General features: G+C 44.1%; 1 protein-coding gene across 2 annotated transcripts; it reads left to right on the top strand.

Annotated features, from left to right (window-relative positions):
* Positions 1-27,197, top strand: dyrk1b (dual-specificity tyrosine-(Y)-phosphorylation regulated kinase 1B). 2 transcript variants are annotated; one of them, XM_062986049.1, is made up of 11 exons: positions 1-497; positions 16,664-16,782; positions 16,994-17,113; positions 17,281-17,469; positions 17,570-17,717; positions 17,889-18,175; positions 19,151-19,297; positions 20,004-20,144; positions 21,382-21,685; positions 22,591-22,694; positions 22,811-27,197. In XM_062986049.1, the coding sequence occupies exons 1-11, from the start codon at positions 356-358 to the stop codon at positions 23,471-23,473; spliced, it is 2,364 nt and encodes a 787-aa protein (XP_062842119.1). In that variant the 5' UTR covers positions 1-355; the 3' UTR covers positions 23,474-27,197. The 2 variants fall into 2 exon arrangements, with proteins under 2 accessions (XP_062842119.1, XP_062842117.1); XM_062986047.1 differs by having other exon boundaries at positions 20,004-20,165.

Below are 27,197 nucleotides of genomic sequence, written 5' to 3'. Positions count from 1 at the left end.
ATGTATATTATATTTTTATGAGCGTTGTTGCCTGAAACCAGATCTTTTGCCTTAGATTTACAGTAATAAAGGAATAGCACGAACAGCACGAAACCGCTCGGAGAAATGATTGGTGCCTTTTTTGTTTAGAAGTTTTGTGTCACTTCAGGAATTTGCTTGCAGTCGAGGAATTTTCTTTTTCGTCACTGACTTTAAGTCCTGACATTCGATTTGATTTGCCGTTGGATGTATTGATCTCCCAAAGCATGTGGAACGGATTACTATACTGACCCTGAACCAGTTCACCTGCAGCCCCTGAGAAACTCCATGAAATTAATGTAATTCTTTGAAGGAGAACCACACAACAGCCTTTCCGATGGTGATCACTTCATCCGTGGAGGAGAAGCCGCAGTCTTCGAACAGAATGGTCGCCAATCTGTCGACCGACTCCTGGGTCGGCAGTTCGGATCAGAATCGATTTGTACCGCCGTCGCACCTGCTCAGAAAGCCGTCAAAAAGTTAGTACGACCTCCGTTTCTCCACCCGCTGCTGACGTTTGTCTGGTTGTTTTATCCTGTAAACCCCGGCCATTGCTGTTAGCAAGAAAACTAGTTTTTATTGTCCCTGTGACTGTGGTTGTCTTTGATCACCAGAAGTTGCTCACAGGTAGCGTACGTAGCTTGATAGCTACCATGGGTCAGATAGCTAGTTTATTGTTTATAGGGCTCTTAGTCTTACTACAAGACGTAACTTTAGCTATGCTTTAGCATTTTAGCTTGAAAGATAGTGGCAGATTTTAAGAAAACAAATGACACATGTATAGTACACTATAAAAAAGTACATGTGATGGAGCAGAATCCCAACCTGCAGCTCCCAGTGGTTGGTTTAGACATTTACAACAAAGAAAATGCCTTGGGACATTTGGACTTAAGGTTTGGTCAACGTTTAGTCGCCTTTTTGGCGTTGATTTGCTATCAGATTAGTTAGCTGGATTCATTAGGAGCTCACAGATTCGATTCCTGGACAATGTCGTGTCGTCCGGAAGAGTACGTTTCGGCTCTCTGAGGTGGTACACTGGCATTCTGATCTCCCTTATCAATCGAAGCTACGCTGGCAAATCATGGAATCTGTGAGCTCAGTTGGCGTTCGCTGGCTTGATGTATCTCGGAGGAAGCACGTGCTAGCCAATACCTCTCCAGATTGGTTGCTGTTGGGTGATATGAAGAAATAAAGAAATATGAGCTTGTTTGATGTGAAACTAGGCATTTTGGTTTAATGTTTTAGTTGCCGGTGTAGCCAAATAAAAATGATTCATGACCGGTAATGCTTGTTTTCTTTTGGTGCCGTTGGTAATCGACGTTGGTAATCGGCATGTCAACAGCCTAGGGAGTCACGCATCTGCTGCCAAAATGTGAACACGGTTGTGTGAACATGAGCCCCTGGACTCCTGGTTTATCTGTTTTGTACTGTTTTGTGTTAGTTCTGGTTTACAACAATTCTGAAGTACTGAATGTTGACTCTGAATGTTGAAACTGTTATGATTGTGATCTGGTGATTAGATTTGTCATTAGTTGTATTGAACAGCAGCTTCTTCTCTTATACCACGTCAGATTGCACATGTTTCATACCTCGGCCACTGATATGTTTGTTAATTATTAAATTATGTGTTAATATTCTATAAAGAGTGTAAGAGGAAGTCCAGTGTGGCCAGATCTTGAGTACTGGAACATGTTTGGCTGGCAACAGAATTGTTTGGGTTGGTCTTTCGGAGTAGTTTGGAATCTTGCAGCTAGTGCAACTGACTAAAGCTGAGTGGTTTAGCTTGGTTAAACAATTAAAGAGTCAATTTATTATTACGTTTTTCAGATGGGATTTAAATCATTCTTGATCTGTGTAAACATGGGAAACTGTGTCTTTAAGGCCAGGACATTTATTCTGCAATTCCTTAACACATATTCTTTATAATAACTAACTTATAACACAACACAGCACTCCTGGTTTGGAGTATTCCTTCTTTCCTTGGCTCTTTTTTTGGAGCGGTCTCAGATGTGTATTGGTTAATTCTTTCACACGCTTTAAAGCCCCCCGTGGACGTGTGTTCCTCTTCCTGTCATTGTTTTATAATCTGGTTGAAACAATGATGGGAATGTTTGACTGAGCACTGCAGAAATGCACAATCTTCACTTGGATGCTGTGTGTTTTAATGAGTGTGTGTGTATGTGTGTGTGTGTGTTGCGCAGGCTGGATGCGCACTGCACTGCGCTGTACTGTGAGCTCAGTGATGATCATCCTGTTGCTGGGAATGTTAGAGCAGAAGAAGGAGCGCGGGTGCTAGAGCAGCCCAACTTACCGTCACAAATAAGGACGGTTGATCTGGATCTGACCGTTTGCTTGGGTGTTATTGCTCATGCTAATAGGTCCTGTTTGGTCAGTCCTGTAGCGGAGTACCTGTGCATTCCAGTACGGTTTATAACAAAGCCTCGTTGACTTTCCCTGGCGACTCAGAAGTGCATTATAGGAACATCACACGGGCTGGGCACCTGCAGCACAGATTCAGAAGTGTGAAGGAATGTGAGGTAAAAACAGGATTCAGTTCTCCTGGATCTTTAAATTAGGACCATACGGAAGTGAATTTTGAACACACACATGAATTCAACTATCCAGCCTGAGTGTGGCGTTACTGTTAGCTTCAGAACTTAAGAAACCGTGAGGAGAACGTTTACATTCATGACATTTGGAAGATGCTAGTTTGGCCCAAACGACTTGCAATTGAGAGTTAATGACTGTACTTAGGAGCCCAACAGTGGAAACATGGTGGTGGCGTTTGATCCAATGACCTTCTGATCTCAAGATGTAGAATTGTCATAAAATTATTGTGATACTACGATACTGAGCCCACAATCCAAAACACTGTTGATACAGAATGCAATACTCTCTTTTCGGAGTAGCCCTCTGTTAAAAATTCACCCCGACTGACAATTTACACAGAAATCCATGAAACTGTCAAAGCAAACTGGTGTTCATCAATTTGTGACATGGTAGGTAACAGTATTGGTACGGAAATGGCAGTTAAAGACACTTGTGGTGCACATGGAACACCTGAGCCTTGGTGTCCACCTGAAGGAAACCTTCATCACTTAATAGTGCTTTATTTATCAAGGAGAATCTCTAAATCACTTATGAGAGCCATGAAGCATTTCAAGAATACCTACAGAAGGAAAGCAGTCCAGGGCAGTGGGTAGCTCGGTGGTTAAGGTACTGGACTTTTGATCAGAAGCTTGCTGGTTTGATCCCCACCACCTGAGCAGGGGCCGTAACTCAATTGTTTCAATGCAAAGTATCATAAATGTCCTGCTGATTGGTTAAATGTTCGCTCATGGTGAACTGGTAACAGTGAGGGTGTTTCTGATGGAGGTTATGTGCCATCTTCAGATCTATCACCAGTTCTACTCTGTGGAACCGCAGATCTCTTTCTGTTCATCTCTACAATATTTGTGGTCACACTCTGTAAAATGGGTTTGGACTGAAACATTGTGGTGCACTCAGCAGTTTAGGCTCGATTGAGAACTTGAGAACTTTAAGACTTTCACACTGACTTAGTTCAGTCTTTTCTAGTCTTAGTAAGTTTTAGTCTAGCGAACTTATGGAAGTGTGGACCGATACGATACTGATCCAATACTGATGTCTTCATATGAACCAAACCATCTTACTGCAGTAAAGTTCTGCAAAACACTCAAGCCAATACGCCTCTCTTCGTTAAGAAGGACACCATTATTGGTCGTATATACATCTACAGTACGATGAAAGTCCTTTTCCTATGTATCCCAGCTTGTTTTGGGGTTAAGGCACATCCCTTTGTACGGCATCTCTAGCCTTGCTCAAGTGTCCAACAGTGGCTGCATGGCAAAGCCAGGATTCAAACCCACAGTTTTCCAATTGATAGCCCAAATATCCACCCACTAGGTTCCTGCCATCCCAAATAGAGTTAAAGTCAAATGTTTACATGCACTTTTCTACCCAAAATGTATGATTTTCTGTTCAGGTTCTTTCGATGTGTATAAATGATTAGAACACTTTCTGATCTTTAGTACAAAGATGAACCTGAATTCCTCATTACTGATTAGGATTATTTCTATGATTTGATGATTTCTCTTTACCCAGAAGCCCCTGGAACACGGGTGCTACTGTCCACAGTCATACAAGCTTTAACATCATCATTATCATCACCATGAGCCCCTGCTTCAAAATCAGCACCTTCAAGCTTGAAAACCAGATTGACGCCTTCTTGACTATGCCTTCTTGCATAGTTATGTTTTAGATCCACTGGACTTTCCACTCGTTGGTGGTTATTTAAACTGGTAATGTAATTAATTGGCCAATTTCTAATCACAGCTGATATTTTTAAGGATTTAGACCTTAGGACGGTGATTTGTGTCCCTCTGGTTTAGAGGATTTGCACTAAAGGGGCTGGCAACCCATGAGACCTGTGCTTATCAGCGCACACTTATTGTGTTGGTTATTTATATCGGTGTATCCAGCGACTTCTCTCCTGTCATCTATTTCGGGGGTCTCGCCTCGTGTGTGTGAGCATAACTGAGTTTCAGTGTCATGAGTAACTATATTAAAGATAGACCCTGCTGTAAGTGAACCACAGACCCTGTGACCCCCTGCAGCCGGAGCTCAATGGATTCGGGTTTCGCTTTTATCTGTGTGTTTTACTGGTGTCTTATCCACATCCTAAACACTGCTGGTGGTGTGTTTAAATACTTCTCATGAACTCTTTGAGTTGATTGAAGATGTGAACGTACTTTTCAACACAGCGTTTGTGTGTTTTTAAGTACGACCGTCTTCTCAGAACGTCCTGGTTAGACGAGTACTGGGGTAGACTGAGCCATATTTAAGTCTGTTGTCAGATCTGTGATGATTGACCTGGTCGTGCTTATGTTTATGATGACAGAGTAGTACACATGATGGACAGTCTATCTTACTGTACCCAGGAAACACAAACGATGCATCTTACTCGCTCTGTACAATCTGGTCCCACTGTGGTTTACAAGATGTAACATAAAGCCTCCACAAGGGGGTTTGCTTACAAGTTTGTTTAATTATTATTGTTTTTCTCAGTGACCCAACTTTTTCGGCTTGTGACCCAGCGTTTAAAGAGCCCTGATCTAGAGCAAATGTAAACATGAGATTAGTGTCTGTGGTGTCTGCAGATAATATTAAAGCACTTTAAATCGTAGAGTTTTTTATTTATTTCTATTGTTTGGGGTCTGAAATGTAGAGGAAATGTTTTTTGTTTAATATCGTATCCTAATCAGTTTTTATAATCATCACTCCCTTCCAACAGCCTTTAGTTATCCTGGTGTGTCAGAAGTTTTAAGTATTTACACTCTCCTCGTAATCCTGGTCCGGGTTCTGATGGGTCTGGCGCTACGTGGAAACGCTGGGCGCATGGCAGGAACCCTTTGGACAGGGTGTCGGTCCATCAAACTTCCTTACTGCATGATTTTTGGAGGTGGAAGGAAATCCACACAGGAAACCCACACGTGGCCTGGAATAAGATGCCAAAGTCCACAGACGGTGACTTCAGGCAAGAACTGAACCCAGGTTCTCAGGTCCTGTATTGATGTGCTGTATCTACTCCACCCACCAGCATGCACTGGAGGTGGCAGTGGGGTCGCTTGTGCCCTGTGGTACGTCGTGTGCAGTACAGATACGTTTGTTGAAAGCTGTAAGAGGGCATGTCCACTTTACTGGTGGTGTGTGTATAGGAGTGACCTTTGCTCCCATTTTTACTTCAGAGGTAAAACAGGGCGCTTCGTGCCCCCAATGCCACGTTCATACTGGTTCAGAACCACGCCGACTATTGTTATTATTGATTCTACTGTAACTCCCACAGTCTGATTTGGGAGCAGGGCATCATGGTACACGGCATAAAAGTCTGGATGAGGACCACTCTCGCTCCCGCTCCTTTTTTTTGTTATTGTTGGTAAATGTTGATCACCTCCTCCCCCAGGCACAATTTCCACCATTCTGCCACCTCTTGTGGTTGATCTGGCGTGGGAATACACCCCTTAATAAGGTGCCAGTTCAATGCTAAAATATTCACTCACACACATGCGTGCTTACACCCAGGTACAATTCAGATCAGCCAGTCCACCTTCTGCATGTATAAGAAAGCGGGAGAACCACATACAGGACTCAGTGAGACCTCAACCTCCATCCCAACCACCACCAACCCGTTATTAAAGAGTTTTAAAGCGCTATATATTTAACTGCTGCTTACCTGCAGCCCTCCACCAAAATAAATGATTATAAAGAGCTCAAATATGGTTTAAAATACTGAATAAAGCAGATAAATAAACAGTAAGTGTGACGGCTATGCTTCTCAAAAGTGCATCATGACTCTTTTGTACTTTATTGTTTGGACACTGGTGTTTTGCAGTGCATTGTGGGAGTTTCTAAGTGAGTTTGGCATGACTTTTAGCTAGTGACCGAGCGAACTGTGCAAACGTGGCTCCTTCCTTCTGCAGCAGCTTCACACCTCATGTCAGTATGAAGCTTGCTTGACCTTGGACAGTCTTATTACTTCTGTTTCAGTGGGACACCCACTGCTTCAGTGTAACAGTGTGCAGTCAAACTAGCCTGAATTATATGGGCACAGAGAAGTCAGCAGGCTGTAGTCATAATCAGTAACGAGGAATCCAGAATCAGCTGCTGATAGTTATGATATTAAAATCATTATAGTGATTACAATGATACATGAATCACTCATTAATCACTCGTGTGTTAGTCTTTGATCTCTGTAGAGGAATTAAACCTCTTTGATGTGACACTACAGGAAGTGATGTCACTCACTGGTGTTGATCCCGTTATCCTTTGATCTGATTGGTCAGTTTTACTTGTTTTTCACGTGTTTTTGTAGTGGAGAATAAAAACATGTTATTGAGGCACTGTGCCCTCAACACACACACACACACACACACACACACACACACACTAGGAACCACACACACACACACTCACACATACACATACACACACACACACACACACTAGGAACCACACACACTCACACACACATACACATACACACACACTAGGAAACACACACACACACACACACACACACACTAGGAACCACACACACTCACACACACATACACATACACACACACACTAGGAACCACACACACACACACACACATACACACACTAGGAAACACACACACATACACATACACACACACACTAGGAACCACACACACAGACACACACATACTAGGAACCACACATACACACACACACACATATACACACACACACACATACACACACACATACACACACACTAGGAACCACACATACACACACACACACACACATACACACACACACACACACACACTAGGAACCACACACACACACACACACACACACACACACACTAGGAACCACACATACACACACACACACACACTAGGAACCACACATACACACATACACACACACACACACACACACACACACCAGGAACCACACATACACACACACACACATACACACACACATACACACACACTAGGAACCACACATACACACACACTAGGAACCACACATACACACACACACACATACACACACACACACACACACATACACACTAGGAACCACACATACACACACACACACTAGGAACCACACACACTCACACACACATACACATACACACACACACACACACTAGGAACCACACACACACACACACACATACACACACTAGGAAACACACACACATACACATACACACACACACTAGGAACCACACACACAGACACACACATACTAGGAACCACACATACACACACACACACATATACACACACACACACATACACACACACATACACACACACTAGGAACCACACATACACACACACACACACACACACACACACACACACACATACACACTAGGAACCACACATACACACACACACACTAGGAACCACACATACACACACACACACACACCAGGAACCACACATACACACACACACACACATACACACACACACACACACACACACTAGGAACCACACACACAGTGTAACACACACAAAACTGGTGCGGTGAAGCTAATTAGCTGCTAATGTGCTAATCAAACCCAGTTACAGAGCTGTTTCTTTATATCATTTATTTATTAGATGTTAATATCTGAAGCTACACCTGACCATCCAGCACCGGTTACTAGTGAGTGCTGCTCCCAGTACTAACCTCCCACTATGAAATTAGTTTAGACCAGTCAGTGTTCTGTGCTACACATGCTAACATGCTAAACATGGATGAGATAAACCAGATGTGGATGCTGTGTTCGATGGTCAGTTCCGATACAACCGTGAAATGTGTGGTAGTGACTTGGTGAGACTAGATTCTTTAATGCTCTTATTAAGGTGCTGATGGGTGGTACGGTGGCTCGGTGGGTCCTGGGTTCGACTCCCAGGAGGAGAGGACCAGGTCCTTTCTGTGTCATTGTGGGTTTCCTCCAGGAGCTCCGGTTTCCTCCCACAGTCCAAAGACGTGCAAGTGAGGTGAACTGGAGATAGAAAATGCAAAGGTTGCAAGGCAGTTGTTGTCTAGCAGGTAAGGTACTGGACTAGTACTGGACCAGTAATCGAAAAGTTGGTGGTTCAAGACCCACCACTGCCAGGGTGCCACAGTTGGGCTCTTGAGCAAGGCCCTTAACCCTCATTTGCTTAGACAGTATACTGTCCCAGTACTGTAAGTCACTTTGGATAAAAGCGTCTGCTAAATGGCTTGAGGTTGTTTGTTCATGGTTGGTTGGTGTAACAGGGTCCTTGCAGGAGGGAAATAGAAATGATAATTTTTTGATACTGGTTCTGTGCTTTTAATATCAGAAACACTTCATTTCACTTTGGTTCACCAAGTGGTTCAGAGCAAAATTCATGTCTTGCTGCCTTCGGTTACCTGGACTGCCAGGTACTTTCCTCCATTTTGACCCCGCCCTCTTCTCTGTGCTCATTTATCCCTATTGGTTGTGTGTTGGGCTTCCTCCAGCACACCCGAGGCCACTTCTGTTCTTTAGTTTGGAGGACGTGCTCGTCTGCAGAGGTTTGGGACCGATCGGTTTTATTCTGATTGATCAGGGAGATTAAAATATCTTAGATGTTTGGCGTGGACGCTCTCAGTAGGTGGGTTTTAACCACGTGTGTCTCTGCCTGCTTGTTATCGGTGCTGGATGTAAAAATATCAATGACATCTTTTTCTGCACGTTGCATCAGCTCACATTGACGTCAAACCTGCAGCCCGAGTTTCTCCGGCGTGTTCAGATGAATTCTCAGCTTTACAGATCTCACTTCAGTGCTTCAGATGCTGCACTGGTGATCTGGAGGTTGTGAGATTAAATCCCACCATGATCAGAGAGCCATTGTTGGAACTTGCTGACAATCACTTCAACAACAATCAGTTCATTTATCCACACAGTGATTGTAAATGAAAATGCAGTTTTAAATGAATGAATTATCGTAGATGAATTAAATTAAGGTGCAGTGGGTAGCTTAAGCTTCTGGGTTTGTGGGTTTTTTGGTTTAAACTTGGTTTGTGGTTGGCTTTTCACTCTCTGGGTTTCTCTAGCCTGTTGCCATTTAGCATTTTTGGTTAATTTATGGTTTGTTGGATATGCAGCACTTATTTTTGGTCTGTTTTTGCCTCTCAGACTTCAGACTTTTGGACATGTTTAAGGGCCACACATTGACAGCTTGAGAGTTCTTGATTAGTATCGCAGTACCATCATTGATGAGCCACCACAGCCTCTGTTTAGCTGGTATTTGGTGTGTTTAAGGACGTCATTCCCGCTGAATTGGAGTGTAATTAGCGCCGGTCGGTCTCAGATAGCCTCGTTAAGGTGATGGACGGCTAAAGGAGCTTTACCTCTAAAACGAACGTGTAAAATCAAGCCCCGTGTGGGTGCTATCGGGAAAATAATGGACAGTGATACAATGCAGCAGGAATGAGAAGTGCTAATGGGGTGAGTAGGTGTGTTTAGTCACAGCGAGGTGGTCGTCACACGTCTATAGATCATGATGTATTTTTAAAGCTCTGTATAGGTGGGAATGCTTTCGGCTCCGGCGGGGACTGGATGTACCCGCGACCGTCGGAAAACACGACAGTTTTAACCTTGTGAACACACAAGTAAAGAAAAGTGCTTTTGGTTAATAAACTTATAGAGTTTAATGTTTTTCTTCATGTTATGGAGGTTCAGGTTTGGTTTTGATTGGTTAGATGTAGCCAGAAGTCCAGAAGAAACACAATTTACTCAAACAAAACTGGAAAAGTGCAGACAAATCTACTCTCCAATTAAAAAGGATGAAGAAATATTCTTTGGTTTTATTTCACTTCTGAAATAAAACTTTATTTTGATAAAGAAGAATAATTACATGATTTTACACCAGATATTTTATTGTTTACAGTAGAAGTGACATGAAATAAACATTTTGTGACGTTAATATACGTTTCTATTTAAAATAAAAGCATAAATTCTTCATCTGGTACACAAATCAACAATGCTCACGTCTTAAGTTGATGGTAGTTGATGTCTGATTGATGATACTTGGTTGACGTCTGAGTTTATCTTGGTTTTGATCACAGGCTTATGTTCAAATAACCTTAAAGATTTAAAGTTTTATAAGACTACTATTACTTTTTACCTTCATGTTTACCTGAACGGAGGAGGATGAACTGAAATTGGTACTTAAAGATGATAAACTCTTACACTAAAGTGGCTGTTTTAATTCTAAACTTAAGTCTAAGTATTGAGTGAACATTAAACGATAGTAAAAGTATTAGATGAAATAAATACTTCAGTAAAGTTAAGTCAGCGTCCGACAGTGTCAGTAATACGCCTCGGTGTGTATGCAGGGGTGACAGAGTTTACCTTTATTTTTAATCCCAAAGTCCTGTGTGAGTTCCCCGTTTACCAGCCTCACCGTCTGACCCTCTATTAAAAGTCTTGAATTTGACTCGACGCTCCAGATGAAATTTAAAGTTCAGATTGAGGGATTAATGAAGTGATTTTTATTTGACACAGTTTCACTTGAGCTGATGCTGACGGATCGATTAAGTTTGGGTTTTTCTCTCAAGGGTCCAAATATTTAAGGTGACTGAGCGTTATAGCCGTCACTGTTAGTATTTATTTAAGTGGAACGTTATGTTTGGGTTTGATTAATAAAGGAAAGACGGATTCATTACAGAGGATCAAAACAGAATCAGAATTTATTATTTATAAAAAATTGATTCAAGAGAAATGCAGACATCTAACTTCAGCTATTGTGTCTTATCCACTTTTAATAATATTATTATTTAAGTTATTCGTGTCTGTAAACCTGTCAGATGAATTATATTGTGCAGTTTTATCCTTTTCTAACTTTTAGATCGGTTTGGTTCCTATAAAATAAGTTTTAGTAAAAGATGAGAATTAAAACAGAAGTTGTGAGGCGTGACTGTCGGGACTTTAGTGAGCACTGAAGCTAAAGTGGCGTTAGAAATAGAAAAGCTAAACTTAGATCTGTCCTTGATCAGGTTTTTATAAATAATCTTATTTTTCCTCTACATTTGAGTTGAACTTTAAGACTTGGTGCTCGTAGCATCAGGTTTTGTCTCTTACACACGTCTAAATGCCCAGACGAGTTTGGTGGGAGGCGTGTTGGCGTCTAAAAGGAAATAAATGAGAGAACGCTGACAAAAAAAGCATATAACAAGGAAGATACTGTTCCTCAGAAATGCTAACATCACTTATTATGTGTAGGAACCAGTTAGAACCTACAGCTGAAGTCGTGCTCATAATGTCCAGTCTGGAATCGTTCTCCAACAGCTGAACTGGAAGCTGTTGGAAGCCGAATGACTGTGTGTGCACAGTCAAACAAGCTTTACATTGTTGCCTGCTCAAAAACCAGGACAACTTCTAACGGTCAAAGGAAAAGCAGCCACATCCAAAGCTTGCTTGACTGTGAACAGTGCCCCTGTGTTCCAAAAGCCTCTACTTCACACAACTTCACACAAGGGACCAGATTTGAAATCTCTGTTAAATCACAGCTCACATTGCTACCATACCTGATAGGTTAGATGCTCAATATCAGGGCAGTATGAGGGGGGCGTCCAAAATGAGCATCATATTGAGTGATGAAAGTATGATCAGTGCAGTCTTTTTTAGTCTGATACATTTTCTTTAAGTATGACTCCTCACTGTGCGTTCTCATTAAATTCTCATTAAATTTAGTTGCTTGACAACCTTTAATTGTGGTGGTTTTGGTTTTATACACTGAGTGTGGTGTGTGGTGCTGATATGAGTGGTTTATGGTGTTGAGTATTGCTAGTACAAGTGCATCATGGTAGTGACTTAGGATCTTTAAACTGTCATAGACGTAACACCCAAGAACAGAGGCCACTTGTAGCCTAGTTTTAAGGTACTGGACTAGTAATTAAAAGGTCGCTGGTTCAAGCCCCTTCACTGCCAGGTTGCCACTGTTGGGGTCTAGTGCAAGGCCCTTAACCCTCAATTGCTTAGACCACGTGTCAAACTAAAGGTCGAGAGCTTAAAGAGACGTATCATTGTCCTAAAATACCCTGTAAAATCCTCCCACAATGCATGCCCATTTTGTGACCCGCAAAGTGACGCATCCCGCCACTAGATGTCAGCGTTTACACATCAGCGTTTAACTGAGGCGCTTTTCCAACAAGTGATGCTGAGAAATATTTACAAATAATCCAGAAATGTACAAGAAGAGAAAACTGAAGCAGAAGGAGGAAATTTAATGAAAGATGTGAAGCGGAAGAGAAAGCGGTGCGTCTCTTGTGTTATGAGGCGTGTCTGTGGTAAAGGAGAACAATATAAATGTAGATATACGTTATAAATATACAGAATAAATTTGACATTTTGACACCAAACACAGAATTTAGCCTCCAAGAAAAACAGCAAATTGTCCACAGGCGACTGCAATCCACAGTAGGATACGTTACAGTCGGCTCTTTGAGGGACACCATGATGCAGATGTGACCCTCGGTGAAAATGAGTTGGACACCCCTGGCTTAGATTGTAGACTATCACAGTACTGTAAGTCACTTTGGATAAAAAGCGTCCGCTAAATGCCGAAAATGTAAAATGAGACTTAAAAAATGGAAACTACAGACTCAGTGGAGGAGGTTTTTCACTTGTAGTCAGTCAGTAAAGTACCACGTTACCTCAGAAACACAGAATTCATCTTTTTACCTTTCAAACGTTGTATTGGTTCTTTGGTGACAATTCAAGACATCACAGACTGCTGTACTCACGCCGTCTTCTCAATACACACACACCGGACTCATCTGGACCCCTACCAGCTTGTAATGGTGAATATAAACGAATGCATGAGCGATATAAGCATTAATCGCTGTGTGACGTGTCCAGAATGTTTACGGCGTGTGATGTATAAGCGTCTATTCTTTGCACACGTTGTCATGTAGCCGCCATCGCTAAGTTTGGCTCTCGGCTTCAGTTACCCTAACAAGGAATAAGATCGGGGTCGGGGGGCGCTGGTGGGGGCAGTTCAGCTGTTTCAACACACACACACACACACACACACACACACCAGCCACCTGCCTCTTCCTGGGCCTTGGAGACAGGGAGTGGGCTGAAGCTGTTGCCATGGTGAATATCTGATTGACAGCTGGCAGCTGTATTTGATCAGCTGTGGGGTGTTCGTGTGTGTGTGTGTGTGTGTGATGGTTGTGTTAATCAATACGACTGTAGTGTGTGTGTGTGTGTGTGAATGTAACACACACACATGGCGCTAGCATGAAGCGGATTCCTGAAGCAGAGCTGTGAGAGGGAGAGAACGGCATTATGGGTAGGCTTGCTGATACAGCACAAGCTCCTCAGGTTTATTTATAGAGACCTCGCCGGCCAGCCCTTGGATACCAACAGCCAATCAGAGCGCAGGGGGAGGGGGGCCCCGGCCAATCGCGGAGCAGAAAGTCGGGCGTCACACTCAGGAAGTTCTGAGCATTTAAAGGGCCGGCGTGACATTTTTGTTTGAACGGTCGTCATATCTGGCTAAAATTAGGCCCGTGTTCAGGAGAGGAATAAGTTTATTATAAAAGACGTAATAAAAATGAAAAAAAAAATGCTGGTTTTAATGAAAATGAATGAATAAATGAAGCAGTCGGAGGAGATCTTACTCATGCTGTCAGCATCACTGTTGCTGAGTAAAACTGGTTGTGTAACAGTGAGGGAAGAAGCTGCGAAATAAATAAATAATAATAATAATAATAAAACTTCCCATCCGGCCACGTCCTCAACAACTGAGTATTAACAGAGAATTTACTTCAACATACATCATACATCATACATGTTTATATACATGTTTATAACAGACACGTACATCAAGGTGGTTCAGGATTTCAAACACATTTACATTTTACATTTTCAGCATTTAGCGGACGCTTTTATCCAAAGCAACTTACAGTACTGTGACAGTATATTATCTGAGCAATTGAAGGGTCAGGGCCTTGCTTAAGGGCCCAACAGTGGCAACCTGGCAGTGGTGGGGCTTGAACCAGCAACCTTTTGATTACTAGCCCAGTACCTTAACCACTAAGCTACAACTTTGGTGACTGTACTTTGTGACTAAATGATTGAAACATCCTTCTTTAAGTAAATAAACCTCGTATTAAAACATATTTATCAGCATTGTGAGATATAATCCAAGAACCACCAAAATGCAGATCTTCGTAGCGTCACTATCCACAGTCAAGCCAGCTTTACATGGGCTTACAGGCTGCCACAGAAGAAGGAACATCAGAACATCAGACCAGCCAGACTGATTCCCTCTCCACACAAGCCGACAGATCATGATACATAAATACTGCTCCATGTATTTTGTCAAGGGTGCGGTGAACTAGCCCTGTTTATTTGGGCACAGAGAAGTCACCAGCTGTAGTCAATCGATCACAGACAAGGAATTGTGAAGCCGTACAGGACTTTTTACATCAGCACAAAGGTAAAAAACCTTTAAAGGAACTCAGACTTGAGTCTGTTTAGTTACAGAAATCACTGAAATGCCAAGACTGGCATAAAAACACGTCTTTTACAAGTGTGTGTAATAATTTAGAGCTGTAACATTAAGCTAATCATGTGCCATAATGAAGTGTACTGCCTCGGTGACTTAGGTTTGGTCCCAGTCTTCGGTTGCTGTTTGTACAGTTTTTCTGGGTACACTCCAGGTACTTTAGTTAACCTACACCTACAAACATGCCTGTAGTTGGATTGTCTACTCCAAATGACCTGTTAGGTATGAGTTAGTGAGTGGGTGAGTTTGTGATGCCCTTATGCCTGGTGCTCCAGTGAGAGGCTACAAATAGAGATGGATTCAGCCAATTTAGGGATGAAGTATTTCTGGTCACACTTCTTTATAGTACATGTCCACCATCAGGCAGAGGCTTTACACTGGACCCCTGAGTCCATCTAGAGATTCAGAGGTTTTACAGTGAACACGATCATAATGTGTAGGTGTTCATGTCCTGTATGATGGTTCATGAGCACCACCCATTGGGCTGGCATGCTCAGGTCAACATTTTCACAGTGTTCTTATTGTGGATGGTGATGCTGTGATACTTTAAATGTTCGTCCCATTTTTAAAATATATTTGAGTGGGGTTGGTACTTAAATGCAATATTGCAACACAAGATTAGTTGTGCAGCTTTAATTATGCACTCATTCTTATGTGTTCTTGCTTCTTTATGTCTGTCTGATGCTTTTTATGTCTGTGTCTGGTATGTGCAGTGAAATATGCGCATTATTTGCATTATCTTTAATATTGGGGCCTGTTGCACATCACATTTTGTAGTTTAAGGGTTTTATATGTGTAAAAGTAGATTTGCATTACTCCTGACCTTTACTGTTGAGTATATACAGGTATTCAACATGAAATGTCATTATTTTATATTTAGGGTATTGTGATCCATAGGTGGGCAGAATTTCTGGACATCAGGATAAACTAACGATCAACTAATCAAACCAAATTAATCAAGATAAACTCAATCCTGATGAAAGCTGTCTGCAAGGTCTTTAAGAATTGTAACTCTAAGAATATAGATTGTTTTCCATAGTTTAGGTGATTGATGATTCTGCATTCAGTATTCTCTATATCACGTGATAGTTACCAGTCTGCACTCCTGGGGGCTTGAACATGCATCCTCCAGGACTCAGAAATGCCCGAAATGGGATAATATTGATTTATTTGACAAGACCGACAGTGTTGTGTAGAACAAGTGATTGTACTCTCTTTAACTCTTGGCCATGGGTGGCTGTGGTCTCAGTGGGGATTGAACTTGTGATCTGTGCATGATAGGGTGCTTTTTGTTCTTCACATTTAACAAACGTTCACACTTACATTTACTGTTCATTCGATTAGAACCATATAAGAATTTTCAGCGACCTCTCTAAGTAAGCTGTTCGAACGCTGCCTGTAAAACTGACCAGACGTAATTTCTGCCCGAAAAGTGCGGTGATATTATACGAGGTTTCTAACGACATGTTAAATACTGATATTGTGCCACCAGACAGGGAGCTGAAATCCGACTGCATGATGGAACTGTATCAGTAACGCTGGTTCTGTCTCTGTCCCAGGTTCAGGATGTATGCCCCCCTCCTCGTCCCTGTGTTTCTCCCCCGCTGAGCGAAACATGTCGAGCCAGCACACTCATCCTGGATTAGGCAACATCCAGTCCATGGCAGAACAGCAGCAGGTAAACACACACACACACACACACACACACACACACAATTGTAAAAAAATGTGTCGACCGAACAGCAGGAGTCGCTGTTGCAGCAGCAATATGGTCATTCCCTTCCAAAGAGATGACCAATAATGTCTACAGACGTTAATAATACTTTACTCTACTTTTAGTTTGGGGGTAAAATTGACTGTGCTTACCTGTTGACCTCTGACCTGTGCAGGTGCTGTCCGATATGACCATTCTGCAACGGAGGATCCCCCCGAGTTTTCGAGATCCAGCGAGTGCACCGCTTAGAAAACTCTCCGTCGATCTCATCAAGACTTACAAGCACATCAATGAGGTAACACACACACACACACACACAGAGTAATTTAGGAATGTGAAATGTGTTACTGCACCTGTATTTGGTGTGTATGTGGGGTGAGGGGACATCCTTGTGTGGGTGGGGGGTACACTGCGTACACAGAGTGATGATAGTAATACTCAGAGTATTACCTGGTTCTGCAGGTGTACTACACGAAGAAGAAGCGACGGGCGCAGCAGGTCCCGCCAGAGGACTCCAGCACCAAAAAAGAGCGGAAAGTTTACAACGACGGCTACGACGACGACAACTACGACTACATCGTGAAAAACGGGGAGAAGTGGCTCGACCGTTACGAGATCGACTCGCTCATCGGCAAGGGCTCCTTCGGACAGGTGAGCACGCCGGCCCACGTCAGACTGACCGACGGGCACACAGGGGAAAAGCTCTGACTCAGTGAACTTTAACCCTTGTACCTTGTCCCTTTGCCCACAGGTGGTGAAAGCGTATGATCACCATGAGCAGGAGTGGGTGGCCATCAAGATCATCAAAAACAAGAAAGCCTTTCTGAACCAGGCGCAGATCGAGCTCCGGCTCCTCGAGCTTATGAACAAACACGACACGGAAATGAAGTACTACATAGGTGAGCGCACACACACACACACACACACACACCTTTTAATATTAGACCAACAATGACAATGTACAACAATGTACTCCTCAGTATAGTTGATTAAGTAAAAGGTGACACCCGTCTCTCTCTCTCTCTCTCTGTGTCTCTGTCTCTGTCTCTCTCTCTCTGTCTCTCTCTCAGTCCATCTGAAGAGACACTTCATGTTCCGGAATCACCTGTGCTTGGTGTTCGAGCTGCTCTCCTATAACCTGTACGACCTGCTGCGTAACACTAACTTTCGGGGTGTCTCCCTCAACCTGACGCGGAAGTTTGCTCAGCAGCTGTGCACGGCGCTGCTCTTCCTGGCCACGCCCGAGCTCAGCATCATTCACTGCGACCTGAAGCCCGAGAACATCCTGCTGTGCAACCCCAAACGCAGCGCCATCAAGATCGTCGACTTCGGCAGCTCCTGTCAGCTCGGACAGAGGGTGAGGCGTCCCCCCCCATACCGAAATCATCCCCACTTACCCTTACTGTTCAGTACAATACTCAAGCTGTCAATGGAATTCAGTGCTGTCGTGCTTTTGCTACAGTCCTTATCATAATTCCTCTGGTGCACCACAATTAGAAGTCCTACAGTTTGGGTCACACACACACACACACTTTAAATGGTAGGGGGTGAACCATGTTCTCTTCTTTCAACAATATATAAGAGCAATCAGTGCTCACCACACAGGCCAAGCTGCAGAAGTGGACTTAACTGAATTCCCATCAGCCCCTGCTTCAACACGCTGGTAGACACTCAGGTTCTGCTGCCCCCTACTGGAGGAAAAAATCACTGCACCAGAGCGTTCTGCTTTAATCTGTCTGATACTCTAGTGCCCCCTCGTGGACCAAACACATCACTACAAGTGTCCATTGTAATGTACATGTACAAGCTGGTGTTCCAGCCTCACCCACTGCTAACACGTGTATAAAACCAACTTTTAAGTGGCAACTTTGTACCAACAATTTGGGGAAGGTTTATAAAGACATAAAGACTTGTTTTGGTTTTACGAGTTTGGACTAGAGGAACATCAGTGGCCTGCACATAGCCCTGACCTCAACCACACTGAACACTTTCACATCCATCTCACTATCACATCTGCCATGTTTGTGTTTGTTAGCAGTACTGATGGACCGAAAGGTCAGACTTCTGATTGGCAGGAAGGATGTAAACGAACCAGCCAGGCACTGGATGCTTTAATCACACACTCACATTGTTCTGCAGTTATTTTTAACCCCAGAAAGAATTAAGTGCAGACTGGTGTGTCTCTAAACTCACACTGGTTCAGATTAAGCCTAAACCTGCACTGATGACCAAGTTAACCAGCAGCACCGCTCAGTTTCTGCTCTTTAACCAGCCTTTATGTAAATCTTCTTTTATTAAACGTGGTCTCTTGTGTGTGTGTTGTGTGTTGTAGATTTATCAGTACATACAGAGCCGGTTCTATCGCTCACCCGAGGTTCTGTTAGGGATGCCGTATGATCTGGCCATTGACATGTGGAGTCTTGGCTGTATCCTGGTGGAGATGCACACGGGGGAGCCCCTGTTCAGCGGCTCCAATGAGGTACACTTACACCACACACACCACACACACCAAACACACACGGGTCGGCAAATTACAGCCTTTGGTCACGTACGCTCGTTCCAATTTAGGGACTTAATAAGTCTAGCCTTCTGCACCCCTGTGATTTTAGAAGTGCTGAAGCTTTTCAGATCAGCGTAGTTCATTTCATTTCCATGTTTTACTGCCACTTTATCCCGGTCAGGGCCACGGTGGGTCCGGTTTCACCGGAATTACTGGACACAATGTAAAAACACCCCAGACAGGACAGGACACCCTACATTGCAGGGTTGCTGGTGCAAGTGTGGCCTCTGCTGCACGGTGGGGTGGCTGATCATGGATGCTATGCCCCTGAACTATAATATTGCATTAAATATCAACAAGTGGCACAGAGGTCTGATACACAAGCCCATCACCACAGAGGATTCAAACTCCTGAGTATAAGGGAGGCGAGGTTGGATAGGGTTTGCTCTCAATGCACACCGCCGTGCAGTGGGAGATGTGTGCTAGTCCATGAGGAGTAATCCGGCCAGCAGGGGTCACCAGAGTGCACAGGGGAACTGAGTATGACAGTAAAAAATATGACTTGAGTTCTATCGGGGAACAGGTAGCATGTAACGTCAGATACTTGATAACTTCGTATTAAATCACGCTGTCAATCCTTAAGCCATTAACAAAATAATAATCATTGTTGTTGTTTGATGTTCAGGTGGATCAGATGAACAAGATCGTGGAGGTGCTGGGCGTTCCTCCCAACCACATGCTGGATCAGGCTCCTAAAGCGCGAAAGTATTTCGATAAGCTCTCAGACGGCCTGTGGACCGTCAAGAAGAACAAGGATATAAAGAAGGTACTTTATCCTTCAGCCTCCGTGAGTAACACTCTGCTTCTAATAAACCATTTCCTGCCATTAAACCCCGCCCATCAACCCTGTCCATCCCATCACACACACACACACACACACCAGACATGACTCTGGAACAGTGGAAGCACATCCTGCAGATGAGCGTGGGTGTGGTGGATGGATGCTCTACCCCGGTGCCATCCTGGATGAGGAACTACAGTGGGCGTCATTTTAGGAACCTCGATCTTCTTCTCTGGAACCCTTCACCACACATCGAGCTTCATACAGAAGAGTTTGGTGGGTGTGGTGTGGAAGAACAGCAATGCTTGACCTCAATGTGGGCCTGAATGGAACTGAATCCCTGCAGTCATGTTCCAGCATCTAGTGGAAAGCTTTTCAGAAGCTGTGTATTATTCCATGCGGGTTTGGAATTGGATGTTGGAGTGTGAGGTGTCCTTATACTTTTGCACACATAGATCATGTGATCACTCAGTCATTAAGCTGCCTGTCCCATTCTCCTCCATAATCGCCACGCCCTCACCCGTCTCACCTGGGTCACCTGTCTCACCGTCTCCTAGATTTTATTGATATTGTTATTGACTTAACAGTAATACAGAAACATATTTTAATTATCATGTTTCATTCTTTTATTTTTAATTTATTTAAAGATATTTGCTTGGGCTGTGTCCCAAATCAATTGAGGGTTGAGGGCCCTGCTCAGTCTGATCACTAGTCCAGTACCTTAACCACTGCCCTCTATTTATAAGTTATAATTATGTATATTTATATTATAATATTATCATTTTACTGATCCAGAATTATCAGACAGTCTCATCCACACAGTGTGACACAAATTCCCATAGTTACTTGGTTTATTCTGGTCAGAAATCAGATCTTAATGCAGCGTTCGACTTGCCAACTGGTATCAGAAAAGTCGCTGCTGCTTTTAATGTGGATCAGCGTGAAGCTCCTGCCCTGTAGGGGGCGACGTACCAGAGCAGATTCTAGCAAACTGAACTGCACCGATCGATTGGCGTTTGGGACGCAGCCTTAACATACGTAATGTTTCAATAGGAGCGCTAACGTTGACCTGCGGGTTTATAAAAGGATGAACTGATGAGTGGATGATGTGAAGATCAGCACTGATGATGATCTACAGATCTACAGATGATCCTCATGTGAGTGCCGTGTGTTCCTAACCTCTCTCTCTCTCTCTCTCTCTCTCTCTCTCTCTCTCTCGCAGGAGTACAAACCTCCCGCCACTCGGCGTCTCCATGAGATTTTGGGGGTGGAAACCGGCGGCCCCGGGGGCAGGCGAGCGGGAGAGCAGGGCCACGCCCCGTGCGATTACCTGAAGTTCAAGGACCTCATCCTGCGCATGCTGGACTACGACCCGAAGACGCGCATCACGCCCTTCTACGCGCTGCAGCACAACTTCTTCAAGAAGACCACGGACGAGGGAACGAACACCAGCAGCTCCACCTCCACCAGCCCGGCCATGGACCACAGCCACTCCACCTCCACCACCAGCTCCGTGTCCAGCTCGGGTACGCCCGCTAGATTTCACACAAAATAGCTATGGCCAGGAGTCCGAGAGAGCTAAATGGTGCACCTCTCTTGGTCCAGAGGTAGCAGTTTGCTACATGTGCAGGAGGAAGCACGTGTGCGCCCCTCTAAATCAGTAAATGATGTTTAAAAGGGAAGTAACAAAGGTTCTGAGGACCTGGGTTTGATTACTGCCTCTAATTATCCTCTCCTGTCATTACATAATTAATCTCGACTCCTATTGGCTATCGGAATGCCCTTAACCACGCCCCCTCCACCCAGCTTTGTGAAAAAAAACCTAAAATATAATTTTATACTGAGAGGAAAATTGTCCGAGTGGTCAGTTGTAATTCATGAAGCACCAAAAATCAAGTAATCAGGTCTGTCATGATTGAGAAGAAGCTGGAACACAAGTGTCACTGTCCACAGTCAAGCGAGCTCTACATCACAGTAACCAAGGAGGCTAGAAAGCGTAAAATGACTCTCCTGCTTCAAAACGAGCAAAACGAGCACATTAAAGCTTGATTGAAATGTGTTGGTGGTAAAATGTCAGAGGTTCCTTCCTTTCACAGCGTCCTCTAGTTATGACAGTCTATAGCTCACTTGACTGTGAACAGTGCGGCTCACTAAACAGATCCTTCGACCAGTTTGATCATTTTGACTGGTTAATAAAAGGATTCGTTAATAAGATCTCCAGACCCGTCAGAAGATCTGACAATAAAACCACTCGAAATTAGTCAGAAAAATCTGGACACGTCTTTGGATCGTCATTAGATCAGCGTGGCTGTGCTGTAGTGTGAGCAGGACTGAAATATTGTGATATATTTAATCGTATCGCCCACCGCTGACGTCAGCACTCAGACGGGCATCTGATCTAAACCCTTCTCTCCTCTGTTTCCCCCCCCAGGTGGATCTAGCGGTTCTTCCAATGACAACCGAAACTATCGGTACAGCAACCGATACTACAACAGCGCCGTCACACACTCGGACTACGAGATGCAGAGCCCACAGGTGAGCCGCCCTATTGTCTGAACGGGCACAGATTCCCACAGATATACTTCAAAGTCTTGTGAGAAGCTTCTCTGTCACACAGAGGGTCACTCACTGTTTTGGTTTCGGTCTCTCAGGCTCCGTCTCAGCAGCAGCTGCGGATTTGGCCGGGCAGCGACAGCAGCGAGTCCTCGTACCCGCAGCTCCTGCTGCACAAACCCGCCGCCACGCAGCAGCGCCACTTCCTGGGCGGCGCGGCCATGATGGAGACTCTGCACCCGCACCCGGTCTACGGCCGACAGCTCCGGCAGCAGGGCCCGGCCCAGGGTCAAGGGCCCCAGGGCCCGGGCTCGCAGGGCCAAGGGCTGCAGGGCCAAGCGATGATGTCGTCGCCGCAGTCGTCGTCGCAGGACAGCATCGAGCTGAGCCTCAGCAGCCACCATCAGCATCACCACCATCACCAGTTGGCTCCGTCTTCCATGGCTCCGCCCCTTTCTCTTCCTCCGTCGAGCCTGGACTCCAGCCAGTACGGCTCCTCCAACCTCCACCTGGGGATCTCCGCCTTTCGGACTAGAACGGCCTCTCAGACGCAGCAGATCGCACAAGCCCCGCCCACTCAGGACAGCATGGGCTACGTCCCGCCCTGTTACCCCGGGAACAACAATAACAACCCCACACAGGGAGGCGGGGTCATCACCGGGGCCCCGCCCCGAGGCGGGGTCAGACCCGACTCGTCGGAGGAGTCCATCATGATGGGGGGCGGGGGGGGCGGAGGCAGCCAGAGCGCGGCCAACTCTTGATAAATCTTGAACAAATTACGCAAAGCCATACAGGAAAAATACAAAAAAATCTAAAAAGTTTTAACATAAATGATTTAAAAACAGAACACACACACACACAGACATGTAGTACACACACACACACATACACACACACACTCAGAAAAACTTGTGAAATAATTCTTTTGTTTTGGGTTTATTTGGTTTGCATGGGGAGGAGGACAGGGAGACGACGGAGAGCATTTTTATTTTCTCGTTTGTGTTTCGGTTAGTCGATCCTGGAGGACGTGAGCAGAGGGTTTCAGAAGGTTTGTTTTTATTTTTATGATTATTATTAATATTATTATTATTAGAGGATTTTATGTGCGTTTGCAGCGAGAGATTTTCGTTCTGCTTGTGGTGTTTTTGTTCCGAGGCGCAGATGAAAGTGTGGAACGTTTGAGGGAGCAGCAGGACCGATTCTTCACTGTTTTCTCTGACACGGTGCCACCAAAGCGTCCCAGGGTTTCACCGATTCGGGATCTGAATGGTTACGTGATTTAACGACATTGATGCAAACCTGAACGTTTCTGCACGTAGCTCCTGTTCTGTCGGTTAATTATCATGTTAGAATATCTGCACCAGGGTTTTGGATCCTGTTGCTTGTAGGTGCTCGGACGCCTCATCATAACCTGCGTGCATATTCATGCCTGGTCCATCATTATCTATCCAAAATACGGTGTTCCCCTCTTTTTTTAACCCAATACAAACATCAGAGCTTCAGGTATGAGACGATGCTGATCTGATTCCAAATTCCTCACAGTAATCCAGTCCATTCTGTTCCTGCAACATCAAAGGCTGGACACTGGTTTGTGTTTAGAATCTTTGGTTCACCTGTCCCGTATCCAGGTCCAGTCCTGACCGGGCATTCTGGGGGCGTAACTGTACCCCCACCCTCTCATAAACGTGAATAAAAACAAGCTTGAGGTATCAGATGATGCTGATCTGACTCCAAAATCCTCACAGTAACTCGGTCCATTCTGTTCCTGACGGCTGGGCGCTGGTTTGTATCTAGTACTGACCTGGCATTCTGGGGGCATAACTTTACCCCCACCCAAAAAACCCTCTCATGAATGTGAATAAAACTTCAGCAGGTAGCTCAGCACCAGTCGGGGTTCTTTATTGAATTCATGACTGAACTAAATGGAACAGTGGTACGTCAGCGGTTAAGGTACTGGACTGGTAACTGGTTTAAACCCAACCACTGCCAGGTTGCCTAAACTCTTTTAATAACGTCTCTGGGACCCAGGATGGCAGTGCCCACGTACAGAAGCGAAGATTAACCATCCACTCCGGGTCTTATGGTGCAGAGTATCTCTGGACCTTTGGGGTAGTTGGTGCCTCCTCAGAGCGTGTTCAGCTCACACAGTAGCTCGGTTTGGCATCGTTATTTCACGTCATATACCCTGCCCTTCTCCTAGTGGTGGCACCGTGTCAGGGGTGGGTGGTGAAGTTTTGAGAGAGTGAAGGATCCTGTTTGATGATGATGATGAAGAAGTCGAGCGCTGATTGTACATTCTTTAATTTATTGGGAATCACTACAGGAAGAGAGAGAGGGGGCGAGGCCGACTGAGACGGAGGGGGTTTGGGGGTTTCGTTTCCGTTTCGTTTTAATTTATTCGACGTGTTATTTATTATTTTGACAGACAGGCAACACGTACGCATCACACACACCAACACTCACACACACACACTCAGTTTTTTTATTCGATTATTTTTTTAGGATCTGATCTCGCTCGATTGACACACCGGCTTATCTGATCTCATTACTATGAAACAAATAAAATGAAGCAAATGAGTAAAACCGTAGTGAAACACACACACACACACACACAGGAGGAAGTGATACAGCAACAAACAACTAAACACACAACAAAGCGCTCGGCCAGACGGAAAAACCAAAATGCTTCCCTGTTTTCTTTTGTTTTAAACTATATTCTGCCTTCATCATCTTTCATACATTCTCTCTCTCTGTCTCTCTCTCACTGTCTCGCTCTCTCTCTCTCTCTCTCTCTGTCTCTCTCTCACTGTCTCGCTCTCTCTCTCTCTGTCTCTCTCAGAGTGTTGTACATGCACACTAATAATCACTAATTTAATATAAGAAATTTGAAACAGATTTGTACTCGCACCAAAATTCTCCAGTTCAGATCTCTGCGGTGCTATCGACCTGGCGGGGCGTCAGACAGGCACAGTCGGGCGTGTCTGAGGGAGGAAGGTTGACAGGGTTCCTTAACGATGCTGCAATTGCGACCTCTGCTGGCTGTTTGACGCTCCTGCACGAGCGGTGGCCGATTGGCAAAAAGCATAGCGTGACTTTCCATAAGGGATTTGGGTCTCGAAGGGGGTGTGTGCTAGCCTGCGCCTGTCCTTGGTCGGGGTGGGGGTGGTGTGAGCTGCGGAGGAGTTATAATGGGGAATTGGATACGACTAATAAGGGGAAATGCGAAAATAATTATACACAAATTGTTCTGTGCATGTAAACACACTTTTCTCTTGGCTTCATATTTTGATACCCATCAGAATGCACTTTCTCTCTCTGATTCTCTCTCTGATTCTCTCTCTTTCTCTCTCTCTCTTTATTTTCGGTTTGGTCTGTCCTCCCCGTCTCCCCTCATTCCCTCTCTGCGGCGCTCTGTGAGTGCCGTCTGCCACCATCCAATAAAAACACAAAAACAACAAAAAAACAAAAACAAAAAAATAAGAGAATAGAAGAAAGTGAACTACTTTTCTCTCGGCTGCTATCTCCACTCTAAACCATGTTCGGATTGCTGCTACAGAAAAACCACAAATAAAGAAATAAATAAATGAAATAAATAAATGATTTTAAGAAAATTTAACCCTCCTGCTTCAGAGAAATGAGAAAAAAAGAAATGAAACCACTGCATCTCATGTATTTATTACTATTTAAGAAAAAAAGAGAAAAAAACGAAGCTGTTTTCTGCTGGTATATTTTTTATTTTGTTTGCTTTGGTTTGTTTGGGGGGTTTGATTCTTTCTTTCGGTTGTTTTGTTTTTCTTGGTACAGGTGAAAGCTTGACATTTCTATTCTGTAACGGAAACATGGTATTAAACAAGTGCCTCGATTTCTCGGTCAGCCGCCGGACAGAGTGGAACGGGACGGGGGCGAGTTTGAGCAGGGGTCAGACGAAATGTATAGCTTAAAAAAAACAAACAAACAAACAAATTTTCAAGCCTCATGTTATTGTGTAGAGAAGAAAATTCACTACAGTTCAGATCCTCGTCCACCAATCGGATTCCCCCATTTGAAGCGAGCCTCAGTATGACTGACCAATCCCGGATCTTTAATTAACTGATGACATCATCCATTGTAATTTGTGTACATAGCACTCATGCTTCATTCAGTTAACGGTTAAGCAATGGTAGGGTGAAAAATGTCGTTATATATATATATATATATATATATCTATATATTTTTTCTTCTCAAGGCTGCTTCTGGCGACTGGGATTGGAACCTGCGACCTTGAAGGCAACAGGACCTGCAAAACTACCTTAACTCTCTCACGTTGGCTCACGTCAGTAACGATGACTGCTGTCCTTTTTGTTGCGGTTAAAACTTGTAATCGGTCGACACGGCCGCTTTACTTTGTATTTTCTCAACGCCATTCTTCATGAGAAACATCATGTCTGAAGTATTATCACATCATGGGTTTTTTGGTTTCTCTATTAAAGAGAAAGTTGCCTCTAA

This window comes from Trichomycterus rosablanca, chromosome 23 (genome assembly GCF_030014385.1).
Source record: "Trichomycterus rosablanca isolate fTriRos1 chromosome 23, fTriRos1.hap1, whole genome shotgun sequence".
NCBI classification, from domain to species: Eukaryota; Metazoa; Chordata; class Actinopteri; order Siluriformes; family Trichomycteridae; genus Trichomycterus; species Trichomycterus rosablanca.
The sequence above is the reverse complement of the archived record's forward strand: the minus strand, read 5'-3'. Positions and strand labels throughout refer to the sequence as shown.

What these genes read in the sequence shown, in the direction of transcription:
- dyrk1b (XM_062986047.1), top strand. Translation starts at nt 356, where the DNA reads ATGGTGATCACTTCATCCGTGGAGGAGAAGCCGCAGTCTTCGAACAGA. An exon ending in GCTCAGAAAGCCGTCAAAAA is followed by an intron (nt 498 to 16,663) that starts GTTAGTACGACC and finishes TCTCTGTCCCAG; the next exon opens with GTTCAGGATGTATGCCCCCC. An exon ending in CCTGTCAGCTCGGACAGAGG is followed by an intron (nt 18,176 to 19,150) that starts GTGAGGCGTCCC and finishes TGTGTGTTGTAG; the next exon opens with ATTTATCAGTACATACAGAG.